This window comes from Pogoniulus pusillus, chromosome 26, assembly GCF_015220805.1.
Source record: "Pogoniulus pusillus isolate bPogPus1 chromosome 26, bPogPus1.pri, whole genome shotgun sequence".
Lineage (NCBI taxonomy): Eukaryota > Metazoa > Chordata > Aves > Piciformes > Lybiidae > Pogoniulus > Pogoniulus pusillus.
Window position 1 is genome coordinate 12,843,411 of NC_087289.1, and position 22,272 is coordinate 12,865,682.

Here is a 22,272-nt window from a genome sequence, read left to right on the forward strand (position 1 = left end):
ATGGCGACAGCATGCAGTGACTACACAGGAGATAATAAATTGAGGAGCTGCATTCAGGCATGCAAGGCATGTGAGACTTCAGAACCTGTCCCCAGGAAGTATGAGAATATTTACAGCTACAAAGCACAGCAAACATTGTTTCAGACAATGCTTAGTCCTACCAGACATCATCCTTCTCTGCAGTTAGGCATGGACACCAAGAGAGACCAATACAACAGGCAAGCAGATAAAAAGGAAAGGCCCGGTTTAGATGCAAAGCAATGACCTAAGCCACAGTCAAACCATCCCTGCCTAACTTTCACTACTATCAGTTACAGACATAACATAAAATCCCTATCCTGTGACAGGTCAGTTTTACTGCAGGATGAAAATGGGATCATAGCAAACAAAGACCAAAACAATGTTGAATGAGAAGGGTTCAGCTCTGTATCTCCAGTGTCTGCATCTTAAGCACTTAGATGGTTGTTGTTCCAAACACCTCACTTAAGAGATTCTCAAACGTTTCTGTCCTCCTCTTCCCAGGTCCTCAATTTGCAGCTCTCCAGTATTCATTTCTTAGGGAGAACTGTGAGAAGGAATGTATTATGAATTCTGTGACTGGACTAACTGCAGCCAGAGTCACGGGACAAGGTGAAAAAGAAGGGAGCTCATCACACATACAGTTCTGAAGCAAGATCTTGCTTTTCATGCTACCATGAAGGCACATTAAGTATTAAACTATAAGTTTCTTCTGTCATCTTCAACTCAAACATCAGCTTTGTCAAATATTATCTGAATCTTCATTCTAGAAATGTAGCCAGATTTGGTGGGTTTGGGGCTTTTTAAACAGGAACACCTGCTGCCTGTAACTTTACCAGGAACAATGTTACTTTCATAAAGAGGTTTTTACTCACCATATGTAACTGCACATGCTTTTAAAGACAAAACACAATTACTACTGTGTCTTAAAAGTCCATATCCAGTTTAATAAAAGACTAGTTTATTTCTCTTTAGTACTTGTAAGAATCACTACATATCTTTCAACTCCCACTAATTACTTTGGTTTTGGCAGACATAACTGTTTCTTCCTCCTGCGTTTTTGAATAATTCTGAAATTAACAAGTCAATAAACTGACATATTTACAGTAAAAATAACTTGCCTCCCCTCTCTTCTTCCTCCCACTTCTCAGATTTCTCTGTGCAGATGAAAAGGTTATCTCGTTCACCTACAGGCTTTATGGATTCTTACAGCAATTTGGGCAGGAATCTCAGCATCTTTCCTTTACATCAAGAGGACCTCAAGTTGAAGACCTGATATTACAGTAAGCTGTTCATGTTGTCTTAGGCTTTGATTAATAGCTTTAAATAGTTTAGAAACTAGAGCAAATGCTTCTTTTGAAAAAAAAAAAAAGATAGCTGAGAAAGAAAACATGAGTTGCTTCAGTGAACTCAAATTGCTGTGTGAAGTACACAATCATTAAATGCTCCAAGAGCTGCTTTAATTTAAATGTGGAAAGGAAAGCATTCAAAAAGGGCAGATTCTGTGTAGCAATTAAAACAGAGGTCTTAAATCTTTAAACTTATTTTCTTTCTAACTACATCTTACCTAACTGAGATGTATGGGGAAAACTGGGGCAGCAAACCTGACCTCAGACTTAGGAACAGTTGCTGAAAAATGACGTTTTGCTATTCTGTCAAGGAAGGAGGCAACCTCCAGTGGCTAAGTGATCGTGAGGAGTTCAGACAAGCTGTCTTTGGCAAAGTACCCATGCTCCTAACCCTACCTTGACATGACAGACAGTTAAAACCATCATGTTGAAAAGTAGATGTCCCAAGTTCTCCAGCTTACTCCAAACTTCTCCGGGAGAATCAAGGGCTGGAACGGTACTGCTGCTCAAAAAGTAACAGATGCAAAACTCAACTAGTAAGGAAGTGTTTGGGTGGACTATCTTAGTGCAAAGGCAATTAAAGTGTTTGCTTTCCTCTGGTGTTTAAGCAAAGCTCTCAGAATTCAGTCAGAATACCAAAAGTAAAACAAAACCTTAAAAATGTTGTTCAGAGTTAGAAAGGAAGTGACAGTTCACACTTCTCAGATGAGGAAGTCCCCCAAACCCACTGTGAATACAGCAACATGGATGACAGAAATAGATGAAAGCAGAACAGAGGAACTGAAGCTCTTCCAAGGTTTGGAGAGAGCATTCTTAGCCACCAAGCACTTAGCTTTGTATATGTGAGAAATCCTGCTGCATGTCTACAGGTTCAATTTCAATTCTGACAGAATACATCTCTCTAGCAGAAGCTCCATCAAGTCATCAAGGGTTTAGAATTGTCAGACATACACTGCAGATTGGAAACAGCTTACATTATTAAGCAATTATTTGTTCAGATGTAATGATAATGAGTGAAAGACTGCAGGGCTGAAGTACATAAATGAATGGAAAGACATCTTCCAATTAAGAGGCTGGCTATTTGGTTTTAAACTGAGTACAACCCCACGGGTTTAACTTTCTTCTTCCAGACAGCACATTACTTGTTGTTATTGATTCTTCCTGCAAGAATAGTCTCAAGGTCTGGAAAAATATTTCTCAAGAATGATCATAATATTTAAACACTCAACTAAACCAAAAATCCTTTACAACCCAGGAGGTCAAATCTTATTAACCCAAAAGCCAGACACATATTTAACTCATTAGCTTGTATCAGTAAGAAATTTTCTCCTTTCCCATCTCACGGCTCCAGCTGCTTTGCAATGACTCTAAAAGACCAAGAAGGATGCAGATAACTCATGCAGCTTTTATCACATTAGCCACAGTCTGCAGTTTGCATAATCATTAGCTTTGAAGTGTATTCAACAAAGCAGGACATGACCTTACAGTTGATATTTTAATCACACCACATAAAAACAATTCTTTATCATACATACTTTATTAAGGCCACCAAAGAAGATGCTGTTCAGAACTGCTTAAAACACAAACAGGCAGAAAAGAACATCACTGCTGCACAGCCCAAGGAAGCTAGACAATGACCAGACCATCAGGAGGGTTCTTGCTTTTAAATGCAGAGTCACCAGACAACTCCCAACACGTACATACCTACCTCTCACTGTGGCTGGGCTGAAGGATCAACAAGCAGCAGAAGGTGTGTGCATATATATACCAGACCAACAGAAAAAAGAAACTGAACCTTTTGGGTTTAAAAGGATACACTGTAGTGTAGCTTTTCATATTAGCGTATATCATTTATCCACATTTATGTTTAGTATAATAAGCAATTATCTATTCAGAAACAGAATTTGGAGGACAGAAAATGAAAGAGATGACCTGGCATTCTTACAGTGACATCTGGAAACTGAAGATATTTTTTCATACAGGAAACCATCCTACTTGAATTCTATGTTGTTAGAGACCTTCTCCAGCATAATCCTCCTTTCTCATAACTAAGGTATTTACACTATAAAAATATACATTCCTAAGGCAATTGATGCAGTTTAGTCACATCCCTGTCACTGTGTACTGCTTTAAGTACCAAAAGCAAAGATAAGTCTCAAACTTTACAGTTGTTATTGAATTGTGGGATTTTTTTTTGTCTTTCAGTGCTCAGCTTCATTACCTCCAGCACAATTTTCAAAGCAGTTTAAGGAAAAGGTGTTGTTCTGTCAAGTCATTTAAGATTCAGAAAGCATTTCCTTTCTTCCTGCAAAAATACTTGTTACATTATTTCCTACCACCACCAAGATCCAATAACCTTTTGCCATTCGATTCACAAGACTAGCAGTGCTTGAAAGACATGATTTAAACCCAAGAATTGAAATTATATTTCCAATTTAACTACTCTGTTGTTTCAAGTATTTGAGGAAAAATACAAAGTTATCACTGATCACAACTGGCTGTACAAATGTCTTTCCCTACCATCACTACAGTGACCTGTAGCTAGAGCTATTGACTGTTACCAGTGTGCAGAAAACAAAGAAAACCAGATATTTATTTTTAAAGCCACATTTACACTCTATCTTTTAACATTATTTTGAACACACAGCATAATTAGACGAGTCCTGAGTACAAGACAGACATACCCTATACTAATTCTTATTCAGACTGTGCTTTAGAAAGGCAGAATAATGTATAGCCTGTGCAGAACATGGATTGTCAGAAACTATTTTAAAAGGCACTCAGCCATGCCTAAAATATCTCTTCATGGCTGCCAAGCAGCCCAAAAACAAACCTGAAATTTTGAGGAAAACAGAAAAACCCAAACATTAGATGTGTTAGTTGAAAAGGACTGTCAAAGAGTTCAGAGCAGCCAGATCTCAATGTGACAACACTAAATCCTCTCCACTGCTACATTCTGTGATGCAGAAGATTGGGTTTCGAACTGGGCTATGCATAAATGCAACACACTTGCAGAATAACTTTCAAAACAGCTATAACGACACTGCATTCCTAGAACTCTGCTAGACCACCTATCAACAGACATATCTTCCATTTGAGAGCAAGAGAGGGGAGGAAGCAAGAAGAAACCCAAGTCTTAAGAAAGAACACAAAACCACACCACTCCAGCACACTCCTGCAGGGAATAAGTCACTTGGCAGCTCAGAGGTGCACTAATCCTAGGCCATCTTTGGAATCAGCTTCAGCCAGCAGTGCTGTAGTTAAAGTGCTTAGTAGGCCACCAGACACAGACCTTATGATGTGGTTTCACCAAAAGCATGAAAGTAGATGAGGGACAACTTCATGAATACTTTCACACGCATATGAAGAAATCATTCACTGAACATGGCAAATGGAGAAACAGAGTCAAACCAAATTTAAAAACTCAGTCTTGAACTCAGTTTGAGAATGTGAACATATAAGATAGCCTACTGAAGATGAATTTTGGAACCCATGACTGCACAGATTAGCAAACTTAATATTGCCACATGCCTTCAGCTTGTATTAGCTCTTAAGTTGCCTGTGTAATTCTGTAGATGACCCTTACCTTAAAGAAAAAGCCTACAATCATTCTTCTTCCCTCCCTCCCACAGCCATTATCCTTCATCACACATCACCAAGCCACAGTCATTCTGAAAAATAAAAAGGGCTTAGATATGCAAGTATGACTCCAGTCCAAAAATAAAAAAAAAAGACAGAATCTGAAAAACTATCACAAAATTAATGATTACATACTCTAAATTTTAGCACCTGCTGGACTGCAGCTTCATAGTTCCTCTGAAGGGATAAACTACCACAGACATACATCTGGCTGAATCCATGCTATGACATTTTGGTAAACATCTCTTCACCTAAGCACCACAGCATCGTTTACCATCAGATTAAAGTGCTGATCACCCAAAGCAACGAGATAAGAATGGGTGAATCAGAGATAGCAGCTGATTACTAACATGCAACTCACACATACCGGAAAAGTTTCTAAGCAGCCCTTTAACACCAAGACGTGTGGGGAGCATTTGATATCAGAGAGATCTGATCAGCACAAACCAAGGGGGTGTGGGAAGAATTCAATCCGCTAACCAAGTGCAACAATTCAGGTATTTATTCATGGGGTTTTGTCACTCGATTTTCTTGTTGATTATTAACATGCAACTCACACATACCGGGAAAGTTTCTAAGCAGCCCTTTAACACCAAGACGCGTGGGGAGTATTTGATATCAGAGAGATCCGATCAGCACAAACCAAGGGGGTGTGGGAAGAATTCAATCCGCTAACCAAGCGCAACAACTCAGGTATTTATTTATGGGGGTTTGTCACTCGATTTTCTTGCTCGCCCTCATGAAAGGCGTCAGGGAGCAGGAACAGGCAATGGTACGTGCACACGATCCCGCTGCGCCCAGACAGACAACCCACCGCTGCAAGAAGTTACAATGTACGTTTGACAAGTTTAATGATTTCCCTATCGATTCATCTGCTCCCGCTGGAATACCTGCGCCTGGCTAACACAGGTAGCGCTAACCAGGCGGTCGCAAAAGGCAACTTTCAGACTGCTGCGTCAGAAGCGCAGATACGAATCCAAAACTGACTTGGCGCTTTCCACGCACAGGTCATTTAAAAGATAGTTTAACTCACACAGCTTTCCAATAACGCCATGACGTTGACAAACACAACTTTACTGATTGTTTTTAGCAGCCAAAATACTCCGTAACTTATCCGGTCTGCCGAGCACTTAAGAAATGACAGGAACCAGCTTGTCACTGACGGGAATAGCCCCTCAGACACGGGCTTCAGGACAGCTCCGGTAAAGCAGCGATCAGAAAAGCCACACCGACCTGCACGAAATCTCTCTCTCTCCGGCACGGAGAGGTGTTTCGGTACTGCTGCTGCTGGCGCCACACTTAGCCCAGCGCAACTTGCAAACGAACTGCGCTGAGGCGCAGCCGGCGGCGAGCGGAGCTGAGGGACGCGCGAGCGATCTCCTCCCCGGCACACGCCAAGCGGAGGGACAAGGGGTGACCGAAAACACCTGCAGAGGCTCTGCATTTGCTTTCCTCACGCCCTTAAGTTCTGTGACCGGAGGAGAAACACCGCAGCTGCCCACCGCCGCCTCTCCCCTCAGGCGGGCGCAGCCTGCCACCCCTCAGGCGCTAACGGAACGCCGCGGCCCCCACACCGCCGCTCCCTCCACCCGCACACGCGTGTCGGAACGGAGCAGCGAAAAGCTTCTCTCCGTCTAAGACATAAACCGGAGCCACCGCCCAGAACGCACACCTGCAGCCAAGGGACGAGCGCACTCACCGGCCCGCAGCTGCCGCCACGCCCCCGCCCGCTGCCCGCTGCTGCGCCCGCCGCTCCGCGCTCCGCCGCGGGTGTGAGCTCCCCCCGTCGCCAACGCCTGCCTAGTCTCCGAGCCCAGTCGAGCCCAGCCCCGCCCCACAGAGGCTCCGCCGGCGCCGCTCTCCGATTGGGAGTTCCCGCCGCCTTCTCCCCCGCCCGTCTCCGCCCCCCACCCCGGTGTCGCGGTGCATTGTGGGTGTTGTAGTCGAGGCTGGCGGACTACGAAGCCCAGGGCCCCGTGCGGCTGCCGGTTAGTTCCGGACAACGCCTGGTGTGTGGTAACAGCGGCGGACGCTTCCTTCTCGCAGGCGCTTCCGGCGCGGCGGCGAAGCCCCCTCGAGAGCTCCGAGGGCTCCGTAGGTCGGCGGGAGGTGAGGTGCTATGTCGTGCCTCGCCGCTGCCCTTTCTTCCTCGGCGTACGCCCGCAGAGCAGCGAGGGCGGACGGAGGGTGGGGAGAGTCCGCTGGTGTGTTTGCGTAGGGCCTGCCTCGCCCTTCAAGGCTGTGCCGCGTTAGGAGCGTTAAACTCTCCAGCATCGGGGCCTGGCTTAGGGGCGACGGGGAGGGGAAGACAGGACTGGCGGAGGAACGGTGAGGGCCGCCGGTAGCGCCCACCGCAGGTGAGCGCGGCCTCGGGCCTCGCCCTGCGGGAAAGAAGGAGGGTGCCCTATCCATGCCCCTCCCTGCAGGGGAGAGGGTCCGGCCCTGCCGGGCGGAGGACCTGTTTCCTCTCGCCCTGAGGCAGAGGAGCAGCGGGACGAGGGCTTCTCTTTGCCCTTCCCGCAGCCCTCCGTACGCCTGCACCAGTGCGTGGTTTGGGGCCCTCTCCTTGGGCTGGGGAGGGCGGCCGAAGAGGGAGTGCCTGGTTAAAGGCCCCTCGGCCTGAGCCGCCCCGCGCTCTGGCTGTTGGGTCCCGGGAGGGCGGCTGGGGGGCACGCCCGGGCCTGGGAAGCATAGGCCCGGATGTGGAGTATTTTTAGCTCGTCCTAACGTCGGAGCAGAGGGAGCGCTGTCAGGTGGCTGCGATCAGCGGCAGCGGCGCGGTCAGTGCCTCCTCAGGTGGGAGAGAGAAAAGGGCATCTCTGCTCCCTTCCGCAAGCCAAGAGACTCTGGGGCCACCCCCCCACCGCAGCGGGAATCGAAAGTGCCTGGAAGGAAAAACAGATACCCTGTGCTGTGCACCTTTTAGTGACTGAGCAGTCGGGGGAGACGCTGAGTCCTTGACTGTCCCATTAAGCTTGGTTGGTTCCCTCCCTGTAGATCCCTGTAGCTTTCACATACCGGGCTGATGCCTGAAACCTTGGCCCAGGTTTGTGCTGTTATCAGACGAGCTAGTTGCCCTCTGGTATTTGTTTACTTGTTGGAATGTATTTCTGTGTTCGAAAGTGTCTTGCCCCTTGATGTTTCATAGCTTTCCTTTAACGCTCCTAAAGGGAAGAAAAAGAAAGAAACAGGGATACACTGTGATTGTAAATGCTAAGGACAGTGACCTGTTTTGGTTGTCCTGTGTAATAATATTGATGTTGCTAACTAGTGAAACTGGGACACAGTGCAGGAGGCTATAGTGGTGGGCAGACATAACACCTGGGTGTATTAGGACAGGCTAAATTCCATTTTGAAGCTCAACATTGCAAGAAAGCATGAGCTAATTTTAAACCTGTCTTCAGAGTAGGGTTGGGTGTCGGTGTTTTAAGTTGGTAGGATTCTAAAAATAGATATCTTGGGTTTATTGCAAGTTCGTGTGACTTCTGAATTAGTCACAGGAATTACAGTAATAAAATGCATAAGCAGCTAGGCTTTGTCAGAGTGAAGTCAACTGTGACTATTACATGAGCATGGAGAAGTTTGAAAACTGTGTATCTATTCCAGTGAGAGGTATTTAAATATACTTTTGAAACTTCAATGCTGTGTTCTGGTGACTCTCCTTTTGTTAACTCTTCAGTGAAACTTCTGGGTGTGAGAGTTTGTGGCATGTGGAATGTGTAAGAGTTTGTGGCAGTGCAGTAGGTTTAGGGCTCTTTTCAAACTTTCTTGTTATCTGTACTGATCTTTAAAATACAGATGTTATCCTAGCAGATATCCTATCTGTATGCCAGTTCCAGTCAGTTTAACCATATTGCCATGAAGTCCCCTAGGTTTAAGAAGAGTAAAGTAGTTGTGTGTCTGAAGCACAAAGCCTTTAAGCTATGTACCATATAGTGTACCTTATACAGTGGGAAATAATTGCGGTCCCTAACAGGAATACCACACTGACAGGTAAGCTACCATCTGACAAGGAAAAGGGCAATGTTTTCATTTCTTCTAAATGACCATTGATAAGGTAAGCTTAGTTGCCAGGCTGTGCATGGGGTATGCATATACTTTAAAAAAGCATGCTCTGCAAATTTTCTTCTTCTGTAAAATTTGCAACTATAGTTAGTAAGTTACCTAAACACCCTCCTCCCATGCATGTTGGTCTTACAGATAAGAGACAAGCTCTTTTGCTTTTAATTCAATTCAGGACTGAATTCAAGCTGCTGTTTCACTTCCTCCACTCTTCCTGAACTGAAGTCACTTTTTCTTTTGACTCAGAGGTCTCAAATCAGGTTAGAAGTAAAACCTCCTGAATGCTCATTTGAAAAAGTGGAGCAGAACTTCTGGCAGTAAAGATAGCCTTTCCTGGCAGGAATAGAACCGTGATTTCTACTGAAGCCAACTATTGAACTAATCATTCTGGTAGATCACAGCCTCAGGCCTTGTTCCCCTTTACTACTGTTCTGAAAGAGTATTCATGTCTGAGTGCTTAAAGTTTTCCAGAGACAAGGTAGATGGAGCCTGGAAAAGGGAATAGAGGCTTCAGTGTACAAGTAAATCTACTGCTGACAGTGGAGGGTTGAAATTCTGCCAGTTGATGCCTCATATTTCTGTTGGTTTAAAAACTGTTTGAAGGTTGTAATCATGACTCTGCTCTCTTCTCTTGAAACACTGATTCAGATGACAGTGTTAACCAATTTTCATGGATGCTTTCCTTGTTTTCACAGTGGCCAGTGAGCAGATGTGGGCTGTGTAGTCATAATCTGTTGATTACAGTGTTACAGAGCAGCTCTGTAGTTCTACTTGATTTTAGTGCATGAGCAAAAGTCAATTGGTAGATGAAACAGGTTAGAGAAAGCAAATTATCACCGTAGATACTGACAGCAGTAGCTCTACATTTTGGGAAGTATGGTGGGGTTTGCTACTTGCCCTTTTTGCCTTACAGAAAGGTTATCTTAATGTAGTTTTTCTGCTGATGAAGTTCAGTGGAATGGTTTAAAATACATTTGGATGGATATGGGGGAATAGGTCTGTTGAGAAATCCTTTCAAATTTATTTCTGATCTAAAGCATACCATTCCTCTCCATTTTTAGCTGGGATAATGTTGTAGTGCTGGAGCTTAAAGGTTAGAATATAAGATTTATGCTGACAGTGAAAGTATATACTCCATGTTAGTACCTCTCTTGGAACTCAGCTTGATATGTTCAATGGCTTAAGGCTGAGCAGCAGAATTGTTTTAACTGGCATCTTAGCAGACCTTTCAAATGTAGATTCTCTTCAAATTCCATATGTCATTCTGTACAATCTCTCTGATGGTTGATTTCATGATGGAGCATGAAGCATGATTCTAATTGCACAGGCAAAATAGAATCTGTGGTCTTACTGTAACAAAGATCACGCTTGCATGCAGATATAAATATTTGGCGGTATCTTGCTACCTTCTCTTTGTCTTCCCCCTTAGACCAATTAACAGGTTTGCCAGCAGAGTAACACCTTTTTTTTCAGCTTACAGTGAATTGCCAGGACTTCCTGTGCTGCTCTAACAGATCACCTTCTCCTGGAATCCTATTCCATCTTTTCTTTGGGAATATAAAAACCCAAACCCTCAGTTGGCAGATGAAACCAGGGTGAACTCGTCTCAAATAAAAGACTCTTTGAGATTGTAGTGAAATGAGTTTAAGCTTTTGGAAGACAGTGTTGCTATAAAGCTTGGCAGCTATGCAGATGGCTGCTTTTGATCACATACCAGCAGAAATACTGAAAGCTTCTATTGCTGCGTGATGATGTGCATTAAACTTTGGGCTCTTTCAAAGGTTACTGAACTTTCTAGTAATTGATCTAAGTAATAGAGCAAAAAGTTCTGTTTTCATGGGGCTTTGGTCCATAACTAGGTTTGAGAATTTCTTCAATATGTGAGTTTCTGCAATTCTGACAAACTAGCTTTCTGTAATGCAAATCAAAGTGAGGGTTATCCCAACTATTTAACACTAGCAGAGGCCCCAGCACATCAGAATTAACACCTGAAAGATAAGCAGTTGATCCGTGGTTGCAAAGACCAGTAGTATCTACATCTTCTCTCTAGTTCCAACACTTGTACACTTTGTGTTAATATAAATCCAAGGCTTTGTATTTGGTTTGGAGAGTGTCAGTGTCTGGTAAAGAGGTAATGATACCTGGAGTGTAATTGTTTTTATATGAGGGATTTAACTGCTGTGGGTTAGTAACAATAGCTTATGGCTCTTCAACAGAAAATGAGTTCTTCATGGTAGTCTACAGTGTAATAGGTGTTCATCATAGAAATCCATCATTTCAGTTAGTATTTCCTTTTCTTTGTGGACACTAATTCAAAACCAAAGTAATTATATTTAATGGTTCTTTCGTCCTTCTTTCACCCTTCTTCCCATGATCAAAAGTCTTTTGGGTAGGATAAAACAATATTAGATGATCTCATTTAACTGTTAAACACCTACTGTGAGAATACAGTAGTCTGATTTACTGCAAGATTTTATCTAATCTGTGAATGCTGTCCTCAGTGGTGTTAGAGTAGCATCTTGCAGGAGTATACATTTTAGTGACCTTTCAGAAACACCAAATTAAACAGTAAACCAAACAGTTTTCCATCCACTCTGTCATGTACATGCCAGCACATTTAGTGGAGGGAATCTCCACGTATAATAAATGGGACAGCTTGTACTTGCTATTGTGAGTGAAAACTTGTTCAGACAAGTTCTCTCTCCCCCATTGACTAGACCTTGAATGAATTTATATAACTCTGAAACAAGTTCCTTAAAGATATTCAACTTTTTAGGAATTATGATTATTCATTTCTATCTTCCATGTTTTTGACAGCTGTAAAATCTCTATGGGCAGGTGATTAAAAATGTGAGAATCCTAATTTTTGTTGTTCCATCTATGCGGACATCTCATCTCTACAGATTCCTTCTAAAGTCTTTGTAATCCTGTTCTGTGGCTGTAGGAATTTGCTCACCTATGTCACGTTTGAGAGGTTAGGACAGTAAAACAGTGATGAGATCTTTGCACTGAGTAGTCCACATCAGAAGGATTGCATGAAGAGCTGTCCCATGTTACTGTGGTCATGCTGAATTTGTCTCTATATGGGTTTTTAACTGTGGCTGTTTCAGGAGTGTGACCATTTCTTCACTAGTCTCACTCATCTCAGTTGAGACATCCATATTTGTTGTCTGTGCTGACTAATCAATAACAAAATTGACTTGTGTAATTATGGCTAAACTACTATATCCCTGCCATGGGAAAAGAAAAATCTCTCTGTTTAAACAGCCTGGAGACTTTTAGCCAGTGCAGAGCATAATGAGGAATATAGCTTGAAGAAATATCTTGGCCTTTTTTAATCTCTTCAAAGTATTGGGAGATGAGATTGATTACTGTAGTAGCTTCTGTTTCTTGAAAGTTCCACTTTTTTTTTCCCCCCACTTCTCACTAAAATATCAATACATGAACATATAAATGCTTGATGTGTGGTGGTTGTTAGGAGGAAAAAACCTCCTCTGGTGCATTAAGTACTAAACTGTTAATCTCTTTCTGTGTATCTTTATTTCTAACTTTGACTTTAGCTCCTTAGAAGTCAATTATGTTACATAAAATATTTTAAAATAATCTTATGAACAGAAAATATGGGAAGCTGTAACAAGGATTTTTTTCATGGACTGTAGGGTGATGGTTTTTATTTTCCACATAATTTCTGGGTCTGAGCTATGATCACTCCATGTTGGGTAGGCTGAGCTGGACTGGGTGGAGAACTTCCAAAACCTTGGTTCAGTTACTGGAACAATAATTTTCCATTGAGTTAACATAGCTGTTGACACACCCTGAGTGGAAACATGACCTAAGATTTTTGCTTATATAAGGACAAAGATAGAGTATTTGGAATTGAAATGGGCAGAAAGGAGGTACTGATCTCCAGTAGAATCGCAGCTCAATGCATGTGCAGAAATATGGAGTATTTGTAGGTAATGTTAGTAGTCATGGTGCATGTGTGTGAGATTTGGGCTTACAACATGCAGTGCTTTTAAAGCTTTTTCTGAGAGCTGTCAGAAATGTTATATACTGCTGCTTATGAGTGGTGCAAGATTTTTGTAATACATGGCAAAAAAAAAGAGTTCCATGAGAAAATAAAATTCCATGAGGACTTGAAGTGAAATACCTTTTTGTAGTCCCTTATTCTTTAACATACCTGTTCACTTAGTAACTTTCAGTTAGGGTTTTCAAGTTGCATATTTACTCAATTCCAGAAGTAATTCCTAATTTCCGGGTAGTAACCAACTCATGTTCTGTACCTTTTCCTGTTTGGAACCTGTCAGTCACTAGCAATCATAATTGTGTTTTATGTGTTGTGTTTTTCTCACATAACTTAAGGACAAGATACTTTTCAAGTTCTTCAAGTATTCTTGCACAACGAGGAAAAGGAAGAAACATTTTGGTGAATGAGGAGTTTTTTGCTTCTATAGTGTTTTCCTTGAGAAGTGGGTCTTTGAATGAGGATGACAATGGAAGAGATGAAGAATGAAGCAGAGACCACTTCTATGGTTTCCATGCCTCTCTATGCTGTTATGTACCCTGTCTTTAATGAGGTAAGCTACATTTTGTTCAAAATGCAATGAACCCTTTACACAGGGTAGTGCAATCACACAAACAGGTTGCTTATCTCGATGGGGGAAGCTTTGTGCCTGACACCATCTTTTGTGCATTGTTTTAGCCTTCTTTCCATGAATACAGTTTCATGCTCATCAGATTATTAGTTGTCATGGCCATGGTCTTTTTTCTTAACTTTTGCAGAGGTAAAAGGTAAGAAATGTTAGGTCTGTGGTATAAGGAGATGTACAGTTGCACATGTACCTGTGAATAGCTATATACATGTTAATTTTACTGCTCATAGAATTTAATGGAGTATGTTTTTTTTTCTGAGTAGTCAGGTTGCCAAAATGTGCTCAAAAGCTTGTCAGACTTCTGCTGACAAATGCAAAACATGTCCAGCAACATGATTGGTTTTTGTTTCTGTGTTGGGGTGAAGTCTTTTCTTTGGGATTAAATTTATAGTACCTCTTCCTCAGATGAGACTAGCAACTTGAATGCTTCTGTCAGTTCCCTTTTGCATTATTCTGAGGCAAGGCATGGGTGCTTGATTTGTTTTGTTCTGATAACATTAGAATTGCTAATAATTCTAAACTTTCATTGCAGCTAGAAAGAGTAAATCTATCTGCAGCTCAGACACTGAGAGCAGCTTTTATTAAGGTGAGAATTAACTTGATTGTTTAAAGGTGTATCATTCGTGATGGAGCTAAAAAGGCACCTGTCTTGTCTCCTTGTCTTTGAGGACTTGCATCTTTGATTTAATAGTCTAAAAATAAAGGTTAAATGGGCAGCCCATGGACTGAGTTTAAGATGTCTGCAAATGTTGTAAGTGGAAATCTGAATTGAGCAATTTTAAACAAAAAATCTTGTCCATGTGGTACAAAGGCTTAAATGGGCAATCAGTGAAGGTAATAGGATGATAAAGTGACAAGATTATGTAGAGTAGGTGCTCATGAGAAAAAGGCATGCAGCATGCTTTGAGAATAGTTTACAAAGTGAATGGGAATGGAATTACTCTTTTGTGTAGATGAGGATAAGTTCAAGGTTTGCATTTGCATCTAGCAGTAGATGGAATAAAAGATTCTTCTGACTTCAGTATTCCTTAAGAATGAATATGTAGGTGTTCCTTTATATGCTGCTTCACCAAAGTTGTGATATTCTTGACTTCTTTAAACAAAAATAATTGCAGACATGATGTACCTTAAAGTGCTAGCTGTACAGCTGGTACTTCCTTACTCCTGTGCTTTAAGTGCACCTAGGCAGCCCTAAGTCTTTACTAGAGTTCATATGAACTAAATGTTTTGGAGTGGTAGTAAGGAGCTAAGCAGAATGCAGATGTGAAAACTGAGGTACTGCTGGAAATGCTACTGCAAACTAAAAACCTCACATGCCCTCATCCTTCTTTAGCACTGCAGCAATTTTTGATAGCACAGGTAGTGTGAACACTTCCTGTATTAATTGAGCTTAGCTTTACTTTGATATGTCATCAATCAAAAATTGTTTGGGATTTTTTTCCCCCTGAAAAAGCAATTCCAAGATGATGTTTGAGCATTTGGTATAATTGATAAGAGGCATGCTTAGAAAATGTCATCTTGAAGGTGGGGAAGTAGCACTGTGTTTGAGAGAATCGAATTCAATGGATACAACATCTTTTGTCTCAAAGCTTACTGGTTATGTAAATACAACAGATTGTAGAACTTAATGAAAAACTTTCTTACTCAAACTGAGCTGAGTGGAAAAGCTTCTTGGAAGAGCTTGTCATACAAAACCACTGCTGTGATCCAGGAAAACTGGATGTTGTTGTGGAAGAAGGGCTTTCAATATAATCCATTAGTTGAAAGCCATCAGACTTCTCAAGTTTACAGCTAGCTCTTGCAGTATTTGGGGCAAGACACATGAAAATCTGCCTTTGTTAGCAATATTTTGCTCTTACATGTTTAAGACTAAAAATGTTCTTTGCTGCACAGGCTGAAAAAGAAAATCCAGGTCTCACACAGGACATCATTATGAAAATTTTGGAGAAGAAAAGTGTGGATGTGAACTTCACAGAGTCTCTTCTGCGTATGGCAGCTGATGATGTAGAAGGTAGTGTCTTGTCTCTTAGGTTGAATGAGTGTATTTTGTAATTGCACTGCTAACCAAGAACATGCATTTCTCTCTGCCTCTTTTCAGAAGAGGTTTTTTGTTTCTTAATAGATTTTTTTCCAGTGTGGTAGAAGAATATTTGTATTTTTTGATTACCTCTTTTGAAGCAGTTAAATGTTCCTAAAAGACATGTTGGACTAATAGAAAAATGTATGTTTAGGATTTTTTCATGTTTATGTGGGTGCATAATTCACCTTTGGCAATGCTAACACCAGAAAAAATATATGGAGTACAATATTCACCTCCCTTTTCTCTCATTTAAAGTAAAAGCAGCAGTTATACTGTCAGAAAAGGGAGTATTTGTAGGCTTTAAGTTACTTTAATACTACATTTGAGTGTCTTCAGTGCTTCACTTTAAGATGGGCTTTTTTCCAGCTTGCAGTAATAAAGATTGTTGTTGCACTGTGTTTTATGCAGAGAGCATTCACTGCAGTTTTCTGGCCATAGCCTTTTTTCATGCTGTTCAAATGTAACATGGAAGTGATGTAGAACTTTTGAAGTAGTTTCAAGCTGCCTCTAGAGACTTGAGTAAAAAACTAATGGTATGTTTAAACATATTCTTGTTGTTAGAGTATATGATTGAAAGACCAGAACCAGAATTCCAAGATCTTAATGAAAAGGCACGGGCACTTAAACAGATTCTTAGTAAGATTCCTGATGAGATCAATGACAGAGTGAGGTTTCTTCAGACAATCAAGTAAGTGCTACTGTTCTGTCTACTTTCTTGTGGATTGTGGAGTCAAACTTTTATTTCAGTCTGAATGTTCAGATGATTGAGGAGTCTGATCTTCACTCATTTGAGTGGACAGTTTGAGATTTCTCACAGGAGGCCCACATTACTTAGAATCATAGAATCACTCAGGGTTGGAAGGGACCAAAAGGATCAGCTAGTTTCAACCCCCCTGCCATAGGCAGGGACACCCTACCCTATCAGGCTGTCTGGAGCCTCATCCAGCCTGGCCTGAAGCACCGCCAGGGATGAGGCCTCAACCACCTCCCTGGGCAACCTGTTCCAGGGTTTCACCACCCTCATGCTGAAGAACTTCTTCCTAAGATCCATTTTGAGTCTACCTATTTCTAGCTTTGTTCCATTCCCCCCTGTCCTATCACTGCCTGACATCCTAAAAAGTCCCTCCCCAGCTTTTTTGTAGGTCCCCTTAAGATACTTGACCAAACTTAACTACCTGATTCCCACTTTGAAATCCTGTGTCACAGGTCAGGCTCTTAGCATTTAGTGCTGCTGCAATCCTGTCTAGCACTTATTCTATAGAGTTTTTCCCAAAGTATTTGACTATTAGAAGGGAATTAAATTCCAACAGATAAATGGGATAGCTTAAAGCTATTACATCTGTCTCTTCCTTGCCAAACAGGGACATCGCAAGTGCAATAAAGGAACTTCTTGACACAGTAAATAATGTCTTCAAGAAATACCAGTACCAGAACCGGCGGGTATGTGCACTACCTTTTCATACAGCATTTTCAGTAGGCTGAGGGGAAGCGTGTCCTTTTGACCCAGGGATTAATAGGAGAGCTTAACTGGTCAATGACCTAATACTTTAATAAGGGGATTGTTATTGTATGGTAGGTCTCACCAGTTTTATAGGGAGAGGATGATTTCTGTCTTCTGAAATACCCTCTTGTCATGAATGTGATTTTTTTTCCATCAGCTTAACCTCAAGATTCTCACTGTACTCAACAATATGTGAACTAAGACCTGATCCTAGTGTTTGTTTTCTTAGGCACTTGAGCATCAAAAGAAAGAGTTTGTAAAATACTCCAAAAGTTTCAGTGATACTCTGAAAACCTATTTTAAAGATGGAAAGTAAGTATGGCCATGTACTGATACTTTACATAATGAAGGGCTTTGGTGACTAACAGGGGAAAATAGGACAAGCTTTGGGCTCTAAGCTACCTTCTTCAGGACTACCTATTTTTTTTCCTTGCCTGTGTTCTCAGACTGTCATGATTGCTTTAAAATACTCATACTCTTTTTGGAATGCCTTTGAGGAAAGGAAAATCTGTTAAATGAATCACCATATAACAATCATATGCAGTATCAACTTGAACAGGTGAAGCTAAATTTCACAGTCCTGTGTGGTTTTTCTTGGTGTATCTAAGGACCAAAAAAAAATTGAGTGCTTTATTGAAAAATGCAGTCTACCTACTTGAGATGCTGCATGCAAACATGAAATATCTGGGCAGTGTTTTCTTTGACTTAGATTTTCATTGTCCTTTATAGCTTCTTGTAGTGCTTGTAGGACGATTGATCCTTTCATATTTGAACATTTTAGATTTCAGACTGAGGCTTTTTTCAACTCCTGTTGGGTTTTGAAGTCACTATTCTTCTGTATTTCACTGTAGTAACTGTTTTGGATGAGTGCATCCTCAGATTTTGATAGTGCCAAAGTGTTCTATGTGCTACTATTTTAAAGATGAGAACCAGCTTTAATGTCTATTAAAGAGATGAGAGCAGCTGTGAATACTACTGTGCTTCTATCAAGGCAGTCTTTTTTCCTCTATTGAAACTGAGACTCAACTTGGTTAGGATACCAAAACAATAGCTTTGATGTATAGTTAAGTTTTCATGTGAGCTAGGACTTTTGAGAGATTTAGTGGATGCTAAGTTCACCATGAGCCAGCAGCATGCTCTTGTGGCCAAGAAGGCCACTGATATCCTTGGGTGTATCAAGCAGAGTGCAGCAGCAGGTTGAGGGAGGTTCTCCTGCCCCTCTACTCTGATGAAGCTACATCTGGAATATTGTCAAGTTCTGGGCTTCCCAGTTCAACATAGGGAACTGCTGGAGAGAGTCCAATGGAGGGTACAAAGATTCTGAGGAATCCTCTTAAGGAGGAAAGGGTTGAGAGATTTGGGGCTGACTAGCCTGGAGAAGAGCAGCCTGAGAGGATATCTTATCAATGCTTATCAACATGTAAAGGGCAGGAGGATGGGGTCAATTTCCTTTCAGTACTGCCCTGTGTTAATGGCAGGGAGCACAAACCAGAGCATATGAAGTTCTACCTGAACATAAGGAAAAACTTCTTTCCTTTGAGGGTGGCAGAATACAGGACCAGGCAGCCCAGACAGATTGTGAAGTCTCCTTCTCTGGAGAGATTCAGGACTTACTGGATGTGATCCTGGGCAGCTTGGTCTGGGTGACCCTGCTTTTGCAGGAGGGCTGGACTTGATCTCCAGAGGCCCCTTTTAGATCCATACCACGCTGGGATTTTGTAGACTCTCAGTCAATTAGAAAACTCACTGAAAGAACAGGGAAAGGATTGGATATGTGACGTATGTACCCTACCAATGCTGAGGGAGCTAAACAAATCTGGTCTTTGTGAAATGAGTGCTGTGCTGCATATTGTGAGCATAAGCTAGGAGTGTTGGATATTATCAGCAGTGCAAGGAATCCAAATAAGGCTTGTATTCATGTCCTTGTGGAATGGCAGGTCATTTGAATCTGTGAACTCCATGTTGATTTAACCCTGCTGCCACAAGAAGGTAACAGCAATAAATAAAATAGTAGAATCACAGAATGGTTTGGGTTGGAAGGGACCTCAAAGATCATCTAATTTCAGCCCCCCTGCCATTGGCAGGAACGCCTAATACTAGACCAGGTTGCTTAACATTCCATCCAATCTGGCCTTGAAGACCTTTGTGATTGGAGCCTCCACAAGTTTCTGAGCAGCATGTTCCAGTGCCTCACCACCCTTATGGGGAAGAATTTTATCCTACTGTCTAATATAAGTCAGGCTGCTTCCAGTTTGAAGCCATCACCCCTCATCCTGTCACTACATGCCTTTGCAAAATGTCCCTCTCCAGCTGTCCTCTCTCTTCAAAGACTAGAAGGCTCAGATGTCATTACTGAGCTGGAAAACTCAGTGACCCCACAAGTCTTTAACAAATGAAGATAACTGAAGTAGTCTGTTCCTTTCATGCGCTTGTGTGCTTAGTATTTCTTGAGGAAAGGATGCCAAACTCCAGAATTACTAAGGGGATGAAGTGTTCAGCTCTGAAAGGAAGAGGCATATAATAATCATCTGCTTCACTATTTTTTTTCCTAGCTAGCTAAACCCCTAGAATTAAATGATTGAGATGTCAGTGGTGATTGAGAGCCAAAATCTTTGTTCCTGCCAATAAACAATCTTTCTAGGATTAGTTATGCAAATCTGTTTGCCAGCAGTAAGCTTCAGGTAGATCATGATATGGGCAGACATCAATATTCACAGACTCAAACGTTGCATTCAGTTGGCAGGGACCTTCTAAGGTCATCTTGTCAATCCCCCTGCAGTCAGCAGGGACATCTCTAACTAGGTCAGACTGCCCAGGGCCACATCAAGTCTGATCTTGACTGTCTCCATGGAGGGGACTTCAACCACATCTCTGTGCAACCTGTTCCAGTATTTCACTGCTCTCATTGCAAAAAAATTCCTCCTGATGTGCAACCTAAATGTCCCCTGCTCCAGTTTAGAACCTTTACCCTTTATCTTGTTGCTACAGGCCCTTCTAAACAGTCCCTCCCCAGCCTTCCTGTAGGGCCCCTCCAGATACAGCAGTATTTCAATAAGGTCTCCCTGGAGCCTTCCCTTCTCACAGCAGAGCAGCTCCAACTCTTTCAGCCTGTCTTCATAGGAGAGCTGGCCCTACTCAGGACCCACTCCACCAGGTCCATGTTTCTCTTGTGTTGGGAGACCCATAGCTGGACAAGGCACTCCAGATGAGATCTGGTCAGAGCAGAGAGGCCAATCACACCTCTCAGCCTGCTGGCCACACTTCTTTTGCTGCAGCCCAGGCTGCCATTGGCCTGCTGGGCTGCAAGGGCACACGACTGGTACCCCCAACTCCTTTTCTGCAGAGCAGCTCTCAATTTCAACCCTCTACCCCAGCCTGTATCGATACCAAGCGCTGATAAACTTCCCATTAGCAGAGCCTAGATGCCAGTGTATTTAGCTATCCAATGTATTTAGCTATCCAAATGTAACAGTGGATTTATTAAAGGGCACTCTCCTACAAATGTCTGAAGCAATCTTTGTTTCTCTTTCCCCAGGGCAATAAACGTGTTCATAAGTGCCAACCGACTAATTCATCAAACCAACTTGATACTCCAGACCTTCAAAACTGTGGCCTGAAAACTGTATATGTGGAGAGTTGTACTTTTCAATGGTGGATAGGGTACCTTTATATGTAAATTTTAAAGTTTTGACTGTATAAATTATCAGCCCCTGCTGAGGGGCCCTTAATGCAGGATTTTGAATGGGATTATTGCCATCTTACACCATATTTTTGTAAAACATTGTAGCTTAATCCATAATCTCACCAGGAAGATTTTTTGCATCACTTTTTTGCTATTATCATTCTTTTCAGAATTATAAGCCAAAAGAATTTACGCCTTAATGTGTCATTATGTAACATTCCTTATAAGAATTGTAAATATTTGGTGTTCTGTTTCTGACATTTTAACTTGAAAGTGGGCAGAAGAAGAAGAAGAAAAACCCAACCAACCAACTGCAAGATTATGTATTTAACAATATTGGTGGCAAATATTCAATAAATAGTTTACATCTGTTAGACTGTCTTTTTGTATCTCCGCAAAGATGCGTAACTCTTCTTGCTTACAACTGCAAAGTGTTCACTGAAATAGGGAAAATAACTAAATGGCAATCACTTGGGTGCTTAGAGCTACTGGCAGTTCAAAATGACCTAGGATTCAGGAGTTTTCCTTAGGAGTTGAGATTTTTTTTGGCTGTGATCTAATCCTAGACCAGAATAATTGTATGAAAAGATGCTCAACAAAATGGTAAACGAATCCCAGAAGTGAGATGTGCTTTTGGTAGAAATGAAATCTCACTTCTTTCTTAATCTTCTGTTGGTGGTGAGTTAACAGGTTTTACTCCTAGGCTACTCCAAGGTTTTGAGCAGAGGATTGCTTTAAATATATGCAGCTGACTATGCAGCCAAGAGTGGATTTAAAATGTTAAGGTAAAAGGGTTTTATCTTGGTATCGGTTTTGGGAAGGAGGAGCAGTGAAGATAGAATTTCTCCAGGTAGCACTAGTGATGTCTATACTATGCATGCCATAAGGCAACTCTTCTTTTTTTCCTTCAGGGACTGAAATGTAAGGCCTCAACTGAAAAAAGTCATCTCTCTGTAGATGGTTTAAAAACTGCTGGTGGACAGCTTCAAGCTGTTGCTGTGATTTGATGGTTCTATTTCAGGAGCTCTAATGAATACCGTGCATGCCCCTTTCAAGTGCACCTTGTTTATTTTGAAATACTTTGTTTTTAATAGAACAAACCTTTCTGAGTTTTCTAATTTAGTGATGTGGCCATATCTAGTAAGTTTAGGAAAGAATGTGAAGCAGTTTCTAAAGCTGCACAAGATGTTGCAGGAAGATGGCTTCAAACTGAAAGAGCACAATCGCTATGGAACTGTTCCTTGTTTCAGTATAAATGAGGAAGAAAAGGCACATCCAGACTCTTCTTG

At 41.8% G+C, this 22,272-nt stretch overlaps 2 protein-coding genes across 2 annotated transcripts in view; one reads left to right on the top strand and one right to left on the bottom strand.

Moving 5' to 3' along the window:
* Positions 1–6,810, bottom strand: part of SERPINI1 (serpin family I member 1) — a 63,372-nt gene extending 56,562 nt beyond the window's left edge. The window contains exon 1 of the mRNA XM_064165048.1: positions 6,706–6,810. The gene's annotated coding sequence lies outside the window, so the exon portion shown is untranslated. The remainder of the gene's footprint in view (positions 1–6,705) is intronic.
* Positions 6,811–7,025: 215 nt separating this feature from the next.
* On the top strand, positions 7,026–21,357 carry PDCD10 (programmed cell death 10). Its single transcript, XM_064165049.1, has 8 exons — positions 7,026–7,115; positions 13,431–13,645; positions 14,253–14,306; positions 15,614–15,731; positions 16,362–16,488; positions 17,162–17,240; positions 17,531–17,613; positions 20,837–21,357. Exons 2-8 carry the CDS (start codon positions 13,550–13,552, stop codon positions 20,916–20,918), a joined length of 639 nt encoding a protein of 212 aa, XP_064021119.1. The 5' UTR covers positions 7,026–7,115; positions 13,431–13,549; the 3' UTR covers positions 20,919–21,357.
* Positions 21,358–22,272: the final 915 nt, after the last annotated feature.

What these genes read in the sequence shown, in the direction of transcription:
- PDCD10 (XM_064165049.1), top strand. Translation starts at nt 13,550, where the DNA reads ATGAGGATGACAATGGAAGAGATGAAGAATGAAGCAGAGACCACTTCT. An exon ending in TGAGAGCAGCTTTTATTAAG is followed by an intron (nt 14,307 to 15,613) that starts GTGAGAATTAAC and finishes TTTGCTGCACAG; the next exon opens with GCTGAAAAAGAAAATCCAGG. An exon ending in ACCAGTACCAGAACCGGCGG is followed by an intron (nt 17,241 to 17,530) that starts GTATGTGCACTA and finishes TTGTTTTCTTAG; the next exon opens with GCACTTGAGCATCAAAAGAA.